The 18,769-nt window shown below is 45.2% G+C and overlaps 1 protein-coding gene across 8 annotated transcripts in view; it reads left to right on the top strand.

Moving 5' to 3' along the window:
* Zfp1 (ZFP1 zinc finger protein) overlaps positions 1 to 18,257 on the top strand; it is a 33,120-nt gene extending 14,863 nt beyond the window's left edge. For 2 of the 8 annotated variants that reach the window (XM_048437222.3, XM_087900336.1), the window contains exons 2-4: positions 7,466 to 7,520; positions 11,386 to 11,470; positions 14,499 to 18,257. In XM_048437222.3, the coding sequence (XP_048293179.2) occupies positions 7,506 to 7,520; positions 11,386 to 11,470; positions 14,499 to 15,565 (1,167 nt within the window). In that variant the 5' untranslated portion in view covers positions 7,466 to 7,505 and the 3' untranslated portion in view covers positions 15,566 to 18,257. Of the gene's footprint in view, positions 1 to 6,613; positions 6,812 to 7,465; positions 7,521 to 11,343; positions 11,471 to 14,498 lie in introns of all 8 variants that reach the window. The other 6 variants (XM_048437217.3, XM_087900334.1, XM_087900338.1 and 3 more) reach the window with 5 other exon arrangements.
* Positions 18,258 to 18,769: the final 512 nt, after the last annotated feature.

Genomic DNA, 18,769 nt, shown 5'->3' with positions numbered 1-18,769 from the left:
CCTTGTACTCTAAAAAATCTCTCAGTTCTTTATTTCTGGCGTGACCCAGTAGAGTCACTAAGTAGAGTTCAGTTTCCATAAATTTGTAGGCTTTCCCTTGTTTCTGTCATCGTTGAAATAGAGTTTTAACCCATGGTGGTCTGATAGGATACAAGGGGTTATGTCCGTTTTCTTGTATCTGTTGAGATTTGCTTTGTAACAAAGTATGTGGTCAGCTTGTGAGAAAGTTCATGAGGTGCTGAGAAGGTGTATTCTTTTGTGTTTGGGTGGAATGTTCTATAGATACCCATTAGGTCCATCTCTTGTATTCTGTTGGTGATACCTGCATCTGTAGTTCCTGTTCCCTTACCCAGATTTTCCATTTCTGGGATTCCTTCCGTTTATATTTTCTTTATTGGTTCTTTGTCCATTTTCATATCTTGAACACTTTTTTTTGTTTTTTTGAGACAGAGTTTCCCTGTAAACCACCCTGGCTGTCCTGGAACTCACTTTGTAGACCAGACTGGCTTCAAACTCACAGAGATCCGCCTCCTGCCTCTGCCTCCCAAGTGCTGGGATTAAAGGCGTGGGCCACCACCTCCCGGCCACTTTCTTTTGTTTCCTTCAACTGTTTGTTTTCCCTGGCTTTCATTTCCTCCAGTTTTTTGTTTGTCTTTTTCTCGTTTCATTGAGAGATTCACTCACTTCTTAAGGACCTCTTTTCTTGTGCTTTGGCTGTGTTGGAATATTCAGGACCTGCTGTAGTAGAACAGCTGGGCTCTGGTGGCGCCATATTGCCTTGGCTCTTATGCTCCTATTCTGGCATCTAGGCATCTGATTGGTGGTAATTCTAGCTAGGTCTCAGTGCTGAATTCCGGGTTTGTCTTTGTTGGATATGTTTTGTTCCTTGGTTTCTGTTTCCTTTCTGGTCTTCTTGGCCTGTGTGGCCTGTGGTTGAGCAGGGGGTTTCTCCCTGAGTTGAGGGCTAAACTGCTGGTGGCTGGTGTGTGGTCTCTGTTGAGCAGAGGGTCTCTGCCTGAGTTGGGGGCAGGAGTTCTGGAAGCCTTTGTGGCCTCTGATCCAGCAGGGAGTGTCCACCTGAGTTGAGGGCGTGGATATGGTGTCGGGGAGGTGAGGGGGATAGGGTGGGCAGCCTACCTGGTCTTCTGGCAGGTGTAGTCTGTGGGTAGACAGGGCTGTGTGCCCAAGGGAACCAAGAGAGGGAGGAGATCCATGATCAGGCGGCCTCCTGATCTTCTGGCGGGCATGGCCTATAAGGTTGGGCAGTCCACCTCCTTTTTTTAAATATTAATTTTTGTTTTTATTTATGTTTATTTGTCCTGTATGTATTCCCCGTGTGTGCTGATGCCTGCAGAGGCCAAAGAGAGCATCAGATCTCTTGGAGTTGGTATTCCTGGTGGTTGTGAATGTCTGACATGGGTGATGGAAACTGAACTCTGGTCTTCTGGGAGAACAGGCAGTGCTCTTAACCACTGAGTGTCTCTCCACCCTCTATTTCTTTACAAATTAAATTTTTAAAAATTTATGTGATAGATGTTTTGCCTGTGTGTATGTCTGTGCATCACGTATGTGCCCGGTGCCTGAGGGACCTGGAAGAGGGTATGCAGTTCCCCTAGAACTGGGCTTATAGGCAGTTGTCATCTGCCAGGTGGGGGATGGGAATGGAGCCCTGTTCCTAGGGAAGAACAGTGTCCATTCTTTGCCATATCTCTAGCCCCCAAAGGAAAAAGATTAATATATGCAGCAACTATAATAATGTGCCCTGGGTCATTCTAGATATTGGTAATTTGTGTTCTTTGTTACTTTTGGATTTTTTTGTGTGGTTGGGCAAGGTCTCGCTATGTAGCCAGGCTGGCCTGGAAAACTTGTGGTCCTGCCTCAGCCTATCAAATGTTACCATCCCTCCACACCCAAGCTGTTTGTCCTTTTCCCGGCCAGTTTGGTTAGTTTTATTGGTGTACTGGTCTTTCCACATACCGGCTTTGGTTTCCTTGATTCTCCGTTGTTAGAGACGGATGGGTTTCTGCTCTCACCTCTGTCGTGTCCGTCCTCGTGCTGGCGTTGGGGTAATGCTCACGGTGTGGGTGGGAATAGGGTAGGAGGGACCTAAGCCCTAAGACATTTTAATGCACATTAGGTATTGTATCTCATTCCTGCCATCCCAGCACTTGGGAGCCTGAGGCAGGAGGATCATGAATTTGAGGTTAGCCTGGGCGAGATGATGAGACCTTATCTCAAAAAATAAAACAAGCAGTAACTGAAGCTGCTCTTTCTCAGATGTTTAAATGCTGTTTCTTCTCTATTTAATTCCTTTGCAAGGGACTGTTTTAAGGATCCATCCAAGACCTCATGCATGCTAAGAATTTCTACCTTTGTTCCAGTTAGTGTTTTGTTACAGGGGCAGATGCCCGAGAGAAGCAGCTCAAAAGACGAAGGGTATATTGTGGTTCCCGGTTTCAGTCAATGGTCCCTTGATTCCATCTCTTTAAATCTATGGTGACATTGGACATCATGGCAGAGGTTGCTCACCTCTGCTTACTTCCTGGCAACTAGGAAGACAGGAAGGGGCTGGAGACAGGTTTATCTCCCAGGGCATGCCCTGGCATGCTGCTTCATCTAAGCCCCACCTTCTGTTTCCTACTGATGCCACCATGAGAGTCCATGAGGATTAGTCCACAGATGAAGTGATTGAACCCGGCAGCCGGGGGCTCGCCTCATAGCAAACCCTAACAGCCACTGAGCTGTGCTCTGAAGTCCTTAGTATTTTCATTTTCACTGTTTTCGCAAGACAGTTTCTCCGTGTATTCTTGGCTGTTCTGGGACTCACAGACTGCCCGCCTCCAGAGTTCTGCAATTAAAGGCATATGCCGTATCACTTGGAATTTTCTTTTTTCGTTTTTTATTCTTCTAATTTCCATCTTTGCTGAGATTCCCTGTTTGTTCATTCATGTTTGCCTTTTACATTAAAGTCTGTGGTTTAGGAATCACACGTTGGGACCATTTGGAGTCCTGGCCTCCAGCTGCTCTTGCCTGCTAGAGATCTTTACTTTCCTTCTGATTTGAGTTACTGAAAGCTGTGTCAAAGTTGTTTACCAGCTCTGCTTCTCCAGCACGTGTTGCCTTGACCTTGAGGATCAGAGGATGAGGTTTTCACCTGTTGGCCCACCTGACTGTTGGATAGAATAGAATTCTATGGCACCTCCATGTTGCCATAGAATAAAGGGCTTCTTACCAGTGCCTAGAGGTCCGTGTCTCTGTGTGTTTCAACCTCCAGCCCCTTGCCCGCGAACTGGATGGTAGCGCATAGAGCGCAGACAGGCATGCGCTGCAATTGGGGTTCCACTGAGTTTGGGAACTAGGGAACGCTGAGAGGTCGCCCTCGGAAGGTGAGGGTGGATTGGAGTATGTGTTAATCCTGACGTCCTTCGCTCTGGTTTCGGTTTCAGGCCATGCAGTCAGCAAGTAGAAGTCCAACCGAGAAAGGGGTAAGGAGGACAGGGTCGTTCCCAGCCGGCGGGGACATATTGAGGAATTAAGATGGGAATTGTTAGCAATGTCTTCTCTAACTGACTGTTCAGAAAACAGTCAGTCGCTAGGGAGGAGTTTGGTGATTTCGAGTTTGTAGAGGATAGTGAGGAATCATCAGAAGTTGAGGAGGAAATAATACGTAGGGAAATAAGAAATCTGTGGAAAACTGAGAAAATGTAAAGTAAAAAACGATTCACGCCCAAGTCCCTCGGCCCCACCAGCTTATAATGATGAAGGGTGGTGGTCGCAGTTAAGCAGGGGCGGGCTCTAACATTGAACAAAACAAAGGAGTTTGCTTCCATCCTACACACATGGTTGCACCAGTAATGGAGATGCCAGACACCAACAACCTGGGGCAAATAATTCGCCAACATTTTGCAATACAATTTAAAGAAATGAAGCATTTGATGGAAGCTGTTGCTGCATAAGGGGCTCAAGCACCCTTCACATTAGCCATGGGAGAATCTTGCTCCACTCTGAATTTAACACCAAGTGATTGGCAGCAATTATGTCGTGCTGTCTTATCTGGGGGAGATTATCTCCTATGGCGAGGGGAATATCAGGAAAATTGTGTGCAAATGGCCCAGTTAAATGCTCTAGCGGTCAAGCTCAATGTAGTCTAGATATGCTAACTGGAGCTGGGGCTTATGCTAATTTGCAGCAACAAATTCTGTACCATCCAGGTGTATTCACCCAAATAGCTGCAGCTGCCACTAAAGCTTGGAAGGCCCTACCTAAGCATCTGGGAATCAATTATCAAAAGTTTTACAAGGACCATCTGAACAATTCCAAGATTATGTAGATAGACTGTTACAACAGCTATGCCTATAATAAAGCAACTTGCATTTGAAAATGCCAACAAATATTGTAAGGAAGCCTTACGCCCTCACAAAGCAGAGTTTAAATGAATATATCAGGATGTGTAGAGATAATAGATGAGCATTTCATTCAAGGCCAGGTTATGACAGCAGCTATTCAACCTTGGAGAAACATAGGACAGGAACTGGGGGCCGGAGGCCGTAATTGTTTTAACTATGGAACTCCTGTTCATTTTCGAAAGGAATGCCCACAGCTGATGATGAGGGGAAGGAGGAAACCTGGCTTGTGCCCTAGATGCAGAAGGGGAGCACACTGGGCTAATGATTGCCTCTCCAAAACAGAGATAGATGGGAAACCCCTGCCACCTACCATTAGTCAACAGCAGAGAAACTGGCAGAGGGCCCTGCTCCAGGACCCCAAAACCTCAGTGTATGGAGCAATGACCACGGGATTGCAGGGACGGTACCCGGGGTACCCGGCCAGTGGCCATACCCAGTTCCTTCCACAGAGCTCTCATTGCAGACCTTGTTGGAGCCACACCAGGGAACGCAGGATTGGACCTATGTGCCTCTGCCAGAGCAGTCTTAACTCCACAAATGGGAGTGCAAGCACTCCCTACAGGAGTATATGGGCTCTTACCGCCACGTACCATGGGATTAATATTAGGCAGAAGCAGTACCCTTTTAAAGGGGATCCAGATCCATCCTGGGATAGTAGATGTAGACTATCAAGAGATTAAGGTTATGACGTCTGTTCAACAGGAAGTGGTGGTCATTCCTCAAGGTGGGCGGATAGCACAATTAGTGTTGATTCCCTACAAGAACAGATAATGGTCCTGTATATGCTAGTGGAAAATTTCAAACTTTTTGTGTAAATAATATTAAACATGTTACAGGAGAATACATATGGTTTAAAAACAGTATTTCACAAAAATAAATAGGGGGAAGTATATTCTCTCTCCCAATACACAATTGGCTTAATGGATAAGCCCATTTGGGTACCAGAGCGATATGTTCAGGCTGTGGAAAATGATGGGAAAGGATCCTGTGATGAGCCTGAGAATGACACCTGTCATTCTCTTGATGAGTCTCCTGGTGAGTCTCAATCAAGCGGAAAGCACCGTGTGAAGCCTGGTAAGGAACCCCCTTGTATTGACCAGTGAGCCAAGCTAGTTCTTTGTATTCATCTTTCTATTCCTCAAGCTGTACAGCTGGAACTGCTTTAAGCAATATGGCGATAGAGCAGGCTTCTATTAATCAAACCTTTTCTTTTGTGAATGCTTTATGCTTTGTTACATTTTTGGGGCTATGAATATTACTTTAAGGAATCCTACACAAGTCCCCCCCGCCCGTTTTTGGGAATATTTCTCTGTGAGCACAGGCACTATTAAATCCCGTGTTTATGTTTTAGCTTTTTCCTTTTTTTTGTTTTTTAAAACTTTAACTTTATTTCATGCACATTGGTATAATGATGTCAGATTCTCTTGAATCTGGAGCTACAGGCAGTTGTGAGCTGCCATGTGGGTGCTGGGAATTGAACCCGGGTCCTCTGGAGGAGCAGTCAGTGCTCTTAACCACTGAGCCATCTCACCAGCCCCCTCTTTTTCCTTTTTGAAGTATGGAATAGCACCTTTCGGGGAAAAGATATTCTTGGTTGTTCTTTCAGTGGCCCTGAGTGACTGCTGGGATGACCACTCCAGTGCTGCCTTGTTGGTTCGGGTACCAGCCATCATACCACTGCCAATTACCGAAAAGGCTGAGCAGACTGAGATGACCCTGTATGGAGAGAAACGAGATTCTGGAGTGACAGCTGTGGTTGCTGTCATCGTGGTGTCTGCTGCTGCAGCCATGGTCGCAGGACTGGCAATGGCACAAACATCGTTGGTGTCGGATACCGTGGCTAAACTGGCGAGACAAATCAACTCTCCAGACTCAGAATGCCCTTAATGTCCACATTAAATTTAAATCAACAGACTGCCCTATTGTAGGAGCAGGTGGAGTTATGGCTTGTACAACAAATGTCTTGCTCACACTTATCATTCCGTTTGTGTGACACTTGTTAATATTGCAATGCCTCTTATGTAGTGAAACAGCTCAATGGTTACTTGAATAGCCCTTGGAATGTTACAATTAGCACACCAGATTGTCGATACCTGTGTGCCCCTGTTAACCAAAGGGTTGGTAGAATACCATAGTCCAAATGGGAGGCTGGGTCCAGTGGTGATTGGGGACCCTCTTGCTGGCAATCTTAACACCTGTTGTCATAGGCATTCGTCTCTGAATTCTGTGTAAGATCAGTCAATCCATGAGAATGCAGCATATGGTCACTTAGAAGTCCTTCTGACCCTGTTGGCCGGTAGGGTTTGGTTGCAAATACTGCACCAACAATGAAGACTCCTCCATAGACGGGCAACTTCTACAGAAGAGGGCCTGCCTAAGACAGGGAAGGAGCCTCCCAAAGACGGGTAAGGGTTTACTCTTCTCAGATGACCTAAGACAGGAGGGTCTTCTGTTTATAAAAAAATTAGGGGAGGAGATGTTGGGGCCATTTGGAGTCCTGGCCTCCAGCTGCTCTTGCCTGCTAGAGATCTTTACTTTGCTTCTGATTTGAGTTGTATCAAAGTTATTTACCAGCTCTGCTTCACGAGCACGTGTTACCTTGGCCTTGAGGATCAGAGGATGAGGTTTTCACCTGTTGGCCCACCTGACTGTTGGGTATATAAGCCTCCATGGTGCTATTGAATAAGGGGCTTCTTACCAGTGACTAGAGGTCCGTGTCTGTCTCTCTGTGTTTCAACCTCCAGCCCCTTGCCCGAATCTTGCGAACTGGATGGTAGCGCGTAGAGCACAGACAGGCGTTGTGCGCTGCAATCACAATTGCTTTAAATTCCTTATCTGATAGCCTCGGGGATTGAGGCTTTTTTGTCTCTTGATGGTGGGATTCTTATTCTTGCCCTATTGTGTATGTGTCTTAATTGTGTTTAGCTGAACAACATTGCCAGCATGCTTTTTCTGAAGGGTGTGGTACTTTCCATGTGGTGTATAGTGCTCTCTAAACAGAACATTCTGGTTACCAGGCAGGTCAGATCCTTAATAACAAGCTTCCTTTTTTCTTCCAGTTGTGCCTTTGTGCTTCAGTGCCTTTGCCAACCACAGAAAATGATGGGGTCCCAGGTGAGTCCACTGCTTATTGCTCACTTGGTGTTTCATTTCGCTTCTGGGGTGTTATGTTTATAGAAAATTAAGTAGAAAGGATAATGAGTTAGCTTTGGGACAGAAAGGGGGCTCAGTGGATGAGCCCTCCTTGCACAAGCAGGAGGACCTGAATTTGGATCGTAGTGGGCTCTGCCCCACAAGTGTCTCTAGCAGAGAAAGGATTGCTGGGGCTTTCTGGAAGCCTAGCTCCAAATTCAGTGAAACAACTCCATCCATCCTTGCCATTCTGGGGTAAGGGGTCCCCTTCTGTTTTGAGGGAGTGGAAGAAAGGGTGTCATGTAGCATAGTCAACCCTCAAATTTCCCTTTGTATTTAGAGTAGTGGTTCTCAATCTCCTGATAATTCGACCCTTCAGCACAGTTCCTTATGTTGTGATGACCCCAATCATAAATCTTCATTGCCACTTTTTTTTTAAAGGTTTATTTATTATGTATACGGTGTTCTGCCTGCATGTATGCCTGCGGGCCAGAAGAGGGCACCAGATCTCATTACAGATGGCTGTGAGCCATCATGTAATGTGGTTGCTGGGAATTGAACTCAGGTCCTCTGGAAGAGCAGTCAGTGCCCTTAACTGCTGAGCCATCTCTCCAGCCCTCATTGCCACTTCTTAGCCGAAGTTTTTGCTACTGTTATGAATTGTAATGTAAATATCTGTTTTCTGATAGTCTTAGGCAACAACCCTGTAAAAGGGCCCTTGGACTCCAAAGGGATCATTACTCACAGGTTGAGAACCTAATGGGAACCTTAAAAGTCCAGCTTCTAAGGATCCCTCTCAGGGTTCAAAAAAAAAAAAAACCAAAACAAAACAAAACAAAACTCCACAATAAGTGAAAGGAACTAAAATCTGAGGGTTAAGAAATCTACTTACAACACATTCTTTCTATCCCTGTCTCTTTATATTATTCTCTCTCCTTTGTACTTTATTCTAATTCTCCTGACTTGTCTATAATTTCTTAGCTCTAAGTCTGTCTCAATCCTAATTTCAATTTCAGTTCTCTGCTCTATTTTTCTTCATTTTCCTATCTCTACTAATTTCTGGGATGCTATTGCTCTTATGTTCCAGCTTCTGTCACCTCTCTTTGTTCTTACCCAGCTTATAAGGACCACAAAACCTTGCAGGCAGAGGCAGCCAGGCAGCTCACATAAACAGACAAGGGAAGTTTGTGGCCCTTGGTCCTTTAGCATTTTTGTCAAATGTTAGTAAACATCAATGTTAGCAAGCTCTTAAGCTTGATGCTTGTCAGAGCCGCCAGTGAAGATTTGTCTGCCTCTAGGCTGTGGTAGATTGTTAATTATGTTTCCTGCGAGTAAGACACAGGCAGTAAATCTCCTGAACTAAAGTCATCAGTAAGCGGAGGTGAAGGTGAGGTGAGGAGTTAGGAATCTTTTAATGCAAGGTTAGTTTTAGGTCATTGCTTTTCTTATCTATAAGTGAGGTAAAACCAAGGCATGCTTATTTCTTATATCTATGTGAGCGGTTATGAATTATTAGCTCTAAGTAGTAATTCTATGTCCTTGGATATCTGGGAATGCCTTGAACGGAATGCTTTTGCCTAAACCTTAAACACTGACCAAATGCCTGTCAATAAAGATAATTGCAGGAAGGCAGATCTGTGTTTACAGAGAGGAGCAGAGACCTGGTAGTGCAAAGCAGGTTTCTTGACTGTGTGACAGTCTTCACACAGTAGCTCAAATAGTGCTGAACTCTGGGAGATAAATCCCAAATTTGTAACAGAAAGGGAGTCAGCTACAGTGAAAAATCTATAGCAGAAAACAGCCACTTTATTCACAAAGCAATAATCCCAAAAAGCCTTGCATTGTGGTTTAAAACTTCACCAAAAGCCCCTGGCTCTGATGAATCACTTGTGAAATGAAAGTAGTCTGTCTAATTACTGCAAGACTCCTCAGTTCATAGCAAGAACCCTGGTTTAGATGACCTGATCCCAGGTGTCCCCAGCCCAGGAGAGAAAGTGTAGTGTGAGTGCACACCTGGGCTAAGAAATGTGTAGTGTGAGTGTGCACACCTGGGTTAAGGAATGCACTGTCTGCTCCTGTGGTGCCGTCTCAGCTGAACCCCTCTAGCAGGTATATTTAAAAATTTTTAATTACATTTTTAAATTTAATCACACTTTTGTGTGGATAGGGTGGGGGTTGGTGGATTGTGGTATAGTGTACACATGGGGGTTAGAGGACAACTTACAAGGTCAGTTTCTCCACCTTCTGGGGAGAACTCAGATCTTCAGGCTTGAGTAAGTGCCTTTACCCAAGAAACCATCTCTATCTCTTTGTGTTCAGATTACATTGGCTAACGTCGAGCAAGAAGAGCCAACTCTGGCATTGCTGGGGGCAGTAAAGGGCAGTGCTACTGTGAGCAGTGCTTAGCTAAGCCGTGTCCATCAAGTTAACTAGAAGACCCCTCATCTTATTCTAGCTGTAGCTTTCCTAAAAGTTCACAGCAGCCTCCCTCATTTGGGGAAGCCCTTGGCAAGGTCACGAGAAACATAAGAAAGCACTGGCCTCAGCACTGCTGGTGCATCTAGCAGAATGCTCAGTGTTTTCCGCTTTGTTTACTGCTTGACTGCCGGCTCTCAGGAATTAGTTTTTAAAAGCACAGATTTTTTTTAATATTTATTTATTTATTATGTATAGATAATTCTGTCCGTGTGTATGCCTGAAGGCCAGAAGAGGGCACCAGATCTCATTATAGATGGTTGTGAGCCACCATGTGGTTGCTGGGAATTGAACTCAGGACCTTTGGAAGAGCAGGCAATGCTCTTAACCACTGAGCCATCTCTCCAGCTCCCAGATTTGTGCTTTTAAATGTGCAGATCCAAGGCACACCTGATCCAAGGCAACATGGTGTAGGAGAGGGAGAGATGTCCTTAGTACATGTTCAAGACAAACCAGAGCAAGTGCATGTAAGACTCTGCATGTAGGCAGTCTGCCCTCACTTAACTAAAGTCTGGAACAGTGGCACAGGTATCCTGATGCTAGCCCTCAATGTCTACTTCTGAGTTAGTTCTGGTCTGTACTAGAAGCTGTCTGCTGTCACTAGAGAACTACTGCTGTTCTCTAGTTTGAATTACTGGGTTTTTTTGGTGCTTTTCTTTTTCTGAGACAGGATCTCTATGGAAGTGGTTCTCAACATGTGGGCTGGGACCCTCTTGGGGTAGCATTGGATATTTGCATTATGATTTCATATTAGTAACAATAAAATAATTTTATGATCAGGGTCACCATAGCCTGAGGAACTGTATTAAAGGGTCTCAGCATTAGGAGATGCTATGTGATGGCTGTGTCAGGTCCAGGCAGTCCTAGAAAATTACACAGCCCAGGATGGCCTCAAACTCAGATCAGCCTGCCTGTGCTCCACCTCCTGATGCTGGGTTTGAAGATGTGCCCCTGCCTGCAGTGCATTTCTTAATGGTGTCTTGAGAAAGGGTAAGAAATACTTTTCAGACCTTGTATTTTTGAAAGGTCTTTATTTCCCTCGTTGTTTGATGCAGACCTCTGCACCATTGTGGATTTGCCTCTTTCTAGCTTTTATTGAGACCGTTTCTCACTATGTAGCCCTGGCTGGCTTGAAACTAAGATCTACCTGCCTCTACCCCCCAAATGCTGAGGTTGCAGGTGTGCACCACTGCACCTGTCCTGAGCAAAGTGTTTCGAGCTGTGACACAGCCCCGGCCAGCAGCACAGTCGTGGTGAACTCTTACAACGTGGCAGGAGTAAATTCATATATCCTTCTCTGTCTCCCAAAGCGAATCACCTGTCATTTCAGGGATCGGTTTCATTCACTGATGTAACTGTGGACTTCACCCAGGAGGAGTGGGAGCAGCTGGACCCCTCTCAGAGGATTCTGTACATGGATGTGATGCTGGAGAACTACAGCAACTTGCTGTCAGTGGGTAAGGCCGGCCTGGGAAACAAATCTTTCACCTGGGGACAGGAGCTATAGTTAGAATGGTCAGTTCAGAACTCACCCACGGGGGCTCTGAGTAGAAAAATAAAAAGCTAGGAGAAATGATGTCGCAGCTTTTGAACAGTTTGAGCACCTTTGAGATTTTTTTTCTTAAGACAGGTTTTCACTTATGTGACCTTGGCTGGTCTTGAACTCAGAGATTACCTACCTCTAGCCCCTCCCACCCCACCCCAGTTCTGGGCAAAGGTGTGTGGCCTGAGATAGGGGTTTTTTGTTTTTGTTTTTTGAGTTATTCAAGACAGGGTTTCCCTGTGTAACAGCACTAGTTGTCCTGGAACTCAATTTGTAGATCAGTGGTCTCACATTCACAGAGATCTGCCTGCCTCTGCCTCCCATGTGCTGGGATTAAAGGTGTGCGCCACCATGCCCAGTTAACCCCAGGATCTTGCTGTCTACCTGAGAGGTGTCTTCAGAGACTTGCAGAGTGATTATATCTGCAGGCTGTGAGAAATGCTCACTTTAGAGTTACCTTGTGGGGCTGGAGAGCTAATAACTACCTGAAACACCAGCTCTGGGGGGGGAATCTGAAGCTCTGGCTCTAGTGGCACTTGTACCTGTACACACCTGTATGCAGACCCCACATACAGACATTTAAAGAAATTCTTCTAGGACCAGTCAGATGACTCAGGAGGTGAAGGTGCTTGCTTCCTTGCCAAGCCTGATGTCCTGTGTTTGATTCCTAGAACCTAGATTGGTGGAGGGAGGGAACCAGTTGGAGGTGGTTGTCCTTTGACCTCCACTCACATGCCATGGTAATGCATGCATGTATACTCACACATACCACATAAAAATAAAAGTAGAAATTAGGAACAGTTTGGCACACTTTTAATCCCAACACTGAGGAGGCAGAGGCAGGTAAATCTGAGTTCAAGGCCAGCCTGGTTTACACGGAGAGTTCCAGACTAGCCAGGGCTACATAAGGAAATACTATCTTCAAAAGAGGGGTAGTGGTGGGCTGCAGAGGTACTTCAGTGATTGGGAGTGTGGGCTGTCCTTCCACCCAGTATGTGATTATCCCTAGCATTTGTGTGGAGTCTGATGGCCTTCTGTAGCATGAGATCTCTTCTGACCTCTGTGGGCACTGCAAACATAGCATGCAAGTAAAACACCCGTATACATATCTTCTTAAAAAATATTTTATGTATGGCTGTTTTTGTCTGCCCATATGTCTGTGTACCATGTGTGTGCCTGGTGCCCTCAGAGGCTAGATAGAAGAGAGCCATGGAATCTCCTGGGACTGGAGTCAGATGGTTAAGCCACCATGTGGGTGCTGGGATTTAAACATGGGTCCTCTGGAAGAATAGTCAGTATTCTTAACCTCTGAACTATTGTCTAGTTCAATTAAAAAAAATTTTAGGAGGCTGGAGAGATGGCTCAGAGGTTAAGAACACTGGCTGCTCTTCCAGAGGTCCTGAGTTCAATTCCCAGCAACCACATGGTGGCTCACAACCATATGTAATGAGATCTGGTGCCCTCTTCTGGCCTGAGGCATACATGCAGGCAGAATACTGTATGTAATAAATCTTTAAAAAAAAAAATTTAGGCCAGGCTGTGGTGGTGCATGCCTTTAATCCTAGCACCTGTGAGTTCAAGGCCAGCCTGGTCTACAAGAGCTAGTTCCAGGACAGCTAGGACTGTTAAACGAGGAAACCCTGTCTTGAAAAGCCAAAAAAAAAAAAAAAAGAAAAAGTTATTTTTAGGGTTGGGGAGATTTTACAAGTGAATCCCCAGAGCCCACAGAAATGCTGGGTGGTAGCCTCCCTGTTCCATCCTTGGAATGGAGTGGAATATTAGCCACATCTGGGTTTGATTACCATCTATAACTTCACTTCCAGGGAATCTGACACCTTCCTAACCTCCATGGGTACTAAGCACACACATGGTGCACAGCCATACATACAAGCAAAATACCCACACATACTGGGGGGGGGAGTTATTTTGGGGCCAGTTGTTGCTGCCCATGCCTGTAATAAAGAGTGCCACAAATCCTAGGCAAGCCTGAACTACGTAATGAGGCCCAGTCTTGAAGGGTGAAAACCAGCAGCGGTGAGCAGAGACCAGGACTGGTGTCACTGTCATCTGGGGCTGAAGCGCCAGTCGCTGACTCTGCCCCCCATCTGATGGGTCTCTGCACCATCTGCGGATTTTCTTGGTCTCCAGGCTGACTGTCCATTGTCCTCGAGGATGCTATGAAATCCTTATCACAAATTACTATCTTTACCATGGCATTTTATGCCAACTTTTATTTTTGTTTGTGATCATGGAGCGGAGGAGATACTGTTGAGACGGACTCTTTCTGTGTGGTCCAGACTAGCCTTGGACTCAGGCTGGTCTTCTCAACTCACCGTCCTGGGTGTTAGGATTATGGACATGAGCCACAACATCCAGCTTTGACCTTTTTTTTTTTTTCTACCCACCTTTTTGTTTTGAGTTTCTATCCATAGTCCTGGCTATCCTGGAACTCACTTTGTAGACCAGGCTGGCCTCAGACTCAGAGATCCACCTGCCTCTGCCATCCGAGTGCTGGGATCAGAGACAGTGACACCACTGCCCGGCGTTTTCTACTCACTTAAAGGCCATTTTGTCATCAGGAAATACCACCCCTCCAACATATATATTTATTTCCCTTTCAAAGCTTAAGAGATGAAAAATGGTTGTGTTGGGGATTTTTTTTTTAATGCTGAAAGACTGGGTCTGAACCCAGAGTTAGCTCTGTGATGGGAGCCCTTGTGGGGACTTCACATTCTTAACAGAGAAGGCTTAAGAAAGTCCCTTTCAGCCGGCAGTGGTGGCGCACACTTTAATCCCAGCACTTGGGAGGCAGAGGCAGGCAGATCTCTGAATTCTAGGCCAGCCTGGTTTATGAGAGCTAGTTCCAGGACAGGCTCCAAGCTATACAGAGAAACTCTGTCTTGAAAAACAAACAAAATCCCTTTCACTGTGTTTTGTCCTAGAAGTGTGGAGGGCCGATGACCAGGTGGAGAACCCCAGGGACCCAGATGAACAGATGAAGCCACTTATAACCCTCAAGAACCAACCACCAATTGAAGAAAGAGGAAGTCTTTTTGGAAAGACATTAAATCTGAACACAGACTTTGTTTCGTTAACGCAAGTTCCCTATAAGTACGAGTTATATGAAAAGACTTTGAAATGCGATTCCGACTTACTCAGCAGCGGAAGCTGTGTGAGGAGGAGGGGCGAGGAGCGCAGTGGGTTTGGGAAGTCACTTCTGTACCTGAAGCAAGAAAGGCCCCGTGCCGGAGTGGAGTTCTCAGGATACAGCGGGCACGGGAAGGCGCTCAGCCATAAAGAAGTCGTCTTCAAGCATCAGAAAATGAAGAGCTTGGTTCAGCCTTTTGTCTGCAACTACTGCGACAAGGCCTTCTCCTTCAAGTCGCTCCTCATTAGCCACAAGAGGATACACACGGGAGAAAAACCCTATGAATGTAACGTGTGCAAGAAAACCTTCTCCCATAAGGCAAACCTCATCAAACATCAGAGAATTCATACCGGAGAGAAACCCTTTGAGTGTCCTGAGTGCGGAAAAGCGTTTACCCATCAGTCAAACCTTATTGTGCACCAGAGAGCACATATGGAGAAGAAGCCGTATGAGTGCAGCGAATGTGGAAAGACATTTGCTCAGAAGTTTGAACTCACCACACACCAGAGAATTCACACAGGAGAGCGACCCTATGAGTGCAACGAGTGTGCGAAAACCTTCTTTAAGAAATCAAACCTCATCATACATCAGAAGATTCACACGGGGGAGAAACGCTATGAGTGCAGCGAGTGCGGAAAGTCGTTTATCCAGAACTCGCAGCTCATCATCCACATGAGAACTCACACCGGGGAGAAGCCCTACGAGTGTACTGAATGCGGCAAAACCTTTAGCCAGAGGTCAACTCTTAGGCTGCATTTGAGAATCCACACGGGAGAAAAACCCTACGAATGTACTGAATGTGGGAAGGCCTTCAGCAGAAAGTCTCGACTCAGCGTCCATCAGAGGGTCCACACAGGCTAGGTCCTGCGGCTACAGTCAGGTTATACCGTGGACAGCCATCAAACCTTCACCGGGGGAGAAACCTTGATGAAGAAGAATACTGAAGGAACTTGGGAATTGTATTGAGATGCAAGCTAACTCAAAAAAATTTAAGAGGAAAGGATACCATAAGAATATTATATTGAAAATTAGTATCCATATGTATGTATTTCATACATGTATCTCCAGATCCATTGTGAAGATACACCCAGCTCTAATGAGCTTTCTCGATTTCTGTGCTGCTGGGAATCAGACCTAGGGTCTTGCCTGTGCTAGGCAAGTTTTTTTTTTTCACCACTGATCTACATCCTCAGTCCACAGTGATCTTTTTAAAATTTTGAATGACTTGAATATTCTAGGAGGAAAAATAAAGCTTATATAGAGAGTACCTTAGAAATTTGTATTTAAGGATATGCCACAAAACAAATTGTTTTAAATCTGTTTAATAGCTGCTGGGGATTTGAAATTCTCCTCTATGAAATTGCATCACAGTAAACAAGATTTTCCATACTCACCATCACATATGCACCACAGAACCTTTCCAGCCACTGTGCATCCAAAAGAAACATGTGGTGGACCTTCAAGTAGCGTGTAGCCTGTTTCCTCTGCAGCCAGCTCATACAAGTGGTTGTGGCCATGGTTAATGAGCTGCCTGGTCTTTAAAGAAAAAGCAGGATTGTAGGTGTTTTAACTTGGTTCTGGGTTTGAAGATGTTCCTAGAGCATTATTTATATAAATATGCAAAGGTGTGGAATGATTGAGATCTAGAGAGTGGAAGAGGCAGGTGTGAACTGACTTGGTACCCACTACAGAATAGAGTTGTGCTGGGCAGGCAATGTCCTCATCTGCCATGCTCTTGTTCTTTCTCCCTGAGATGTTTACATACCAGTGCATGTCTGGCTCCAAAATACTGTGTACCCCAGAAAACTATTTTTGTATGTTTGTCTTCCTCTTCATGCTTTATGAATTGTCCTACAAAAATAATGGGTAGGGTGCCTGTGTAGCTTACAAATGTTACATTTCAGAGACTTAAAAAAAAGAATCGTCAAGAGCTGTGTTTCATTGCTTTTTTTAGTTTCCATGTGCGTAATCCACTTTAGAGTTGTGTTCTTGCTGTGTCTTTTAAAGGAAGTATTTCTGCTTTCTCCCCATATGACACTGCCTTTGGGACCTGGCTTAGCCTTAGCTGTCACCCTACCTTTTGGTGTTCAAGCACTTTATAAGAGTATTTACTTTTTTATTGCAATGACAAAACATCATGACCATGGCAGCTTTCAAAGGTATTTGAGGCTCACAGTTCCATGGTTAGAGTCCCATGGCCATTGAGGGGGGTGGGGGTGGGAGCAGGCAGGCACGAGGGAGCATAGCTTAGAGCTCACCTCCAGGGACACACCTCAACTTTACCATATAGTTCCACCAACTGAGACCAATATTCAGACCTGTGAACCTACGGGGCCATTCTTATTCAAACCACTGAAATGTTTGACTTCACTGAGCATTTACAAAGTTAGGGGTTTTTCCAGCTGCGATGTTCCATGCCTTTAATCCCATGGGAGGCAGAAGCAGGTGATCTGAGCTGGAGACCAGTCTGGTCTACAGTGAGACCCTGTCTGCAAACAAACATTTTATATAACTGAAAGATGATCATTTGAACTTTGATTCCAAATCACAAGCCCAGCTTTCTCATTGTGCATTAGAATTATAAATGGAAACCACAACTGGATTTTTGTGTTTAATAACTTGCATGTATGGGTGTTTTACCTGTATGTATTGTCTGTGCACTGTGTGCATACAGTGCCTATGGAGGCCTGAACCTGGAGTTACAGTCGTTAGCCACCCTATGGGTTTCTGGGTCCTCTGAAAGAGCAGCCAGTGCTCTTAACTGCTAAGCCATCTCTCCAGCCCCTTGGATTTTTATTTTTGAAGATAGTTGATTCTGTCTTTTAACATTAAGAAAAGAAATACATGCTATGTGGTGGGGGCACATGCCCCAGCACTCGGGAGGCAGAGACAGGCGGATCTCTGAGTTCAGGGCCAGCCTGGTCTACAGAGCAAGTTCCAGGACAGGCTCCAAAGCTAGAAAGAAACCCTATCTCGAAAAACCAAAAAAGAGAAATACAGAGAATTTCTTCATCCCGGGAAATTTATTTCTGGCAATCTGAAAAGAGAAAAAAAGGTGCCAGTACTTAAGATTTTATGTTGACCAAGTTATATTAATTTTGGATTTTAAAAAAATCATTTAAAAATGAGTAAGGGCTGGAGAGATGACTCAGGTTAAGAGCACTGGCCTTCTATAATGAGATTTGGTGCCCTCTTCTGGCATGAAGGCAGACATGCCAAAACACTGTATACATAATCCTAAAAAAAAATAAAAATGAGTGAATAAACCAGGCATGGTGGCACACTCTTTTAATCCCAGCATTCGGGAGTCAGAGACAGGTGGATCTCTGTGAGTTTGAGGCCAGCCTGGTCTACAAGGAGTTCTGGGATAGCCAGGACTGTTACACAGAGAAACCATATCTTGAGAGAAAAGGTAAATAAATTACAGTAAAAATATGGTATGACTGAATGACTCTTCATTGAAAAGTGTGTAGGAGCAAACTTCCAGATCATATGAGAATATGACAGTTTGGTTTTGCTGTTTTCAAATAAAGATCCAGCGACCTTCCATCCATATGTTTGTGTGTGCCTCTCCCTCCCCACACTGGGATTACAGGAAGGTGCCAGGATTTTGATGTGGGTGCTGGCGATCAAACTCTGTCTTTGCTTTCATGGCTTGCCACACCTCTAGTCCCACATATTTTCTTTATGACCTGTCCCTTTGACTTGTTGATCTGGACACATTTTGGTGGCCCAGATGGAAGGCTCTCCTTGCCTGCCTTGGCTCTCCATTCTCATGCTTGGGTGACCAACTAAGAGTCACCAATAATGATGGATGTCCCATTAAGGGGGGCGGGTGGTAGGGGTCTAAGAACTTGATGTCATTTAACCAAAAGCAAGTCCAGATTTGCATTCTCTGTGTCACTTTGTGTGTCCTCTGGCGTGAGTCTGAATCTGTGCCTGCCCTGTAGGCTGTCTTGTGACTCTGTCCTTGTAGCTGTGTCTGTGTCCGTGTGTCCCCATCCCTTACACTTTTCTCTGTCTTTGTGACCATCACAGAAAGCATCACATGGGGAACGAGTGAGG

This window comes from Myodes glareolus, chromosome 22, assembly GCF_982192425.1.
Source record: "Myodes glareolus chromosome 22, mMyoGla1.1, whole genome shotgun sequence".
NCBI classification, from domain to species: Eukaryota; Metazoa; Chordata; class Mammalia; order Rodentia; family Cricetidae; genus Myodes; species Myodes glareolus.
This window is presented reverse-complemented; position numbering and strand designations above follow the sequence as displayed.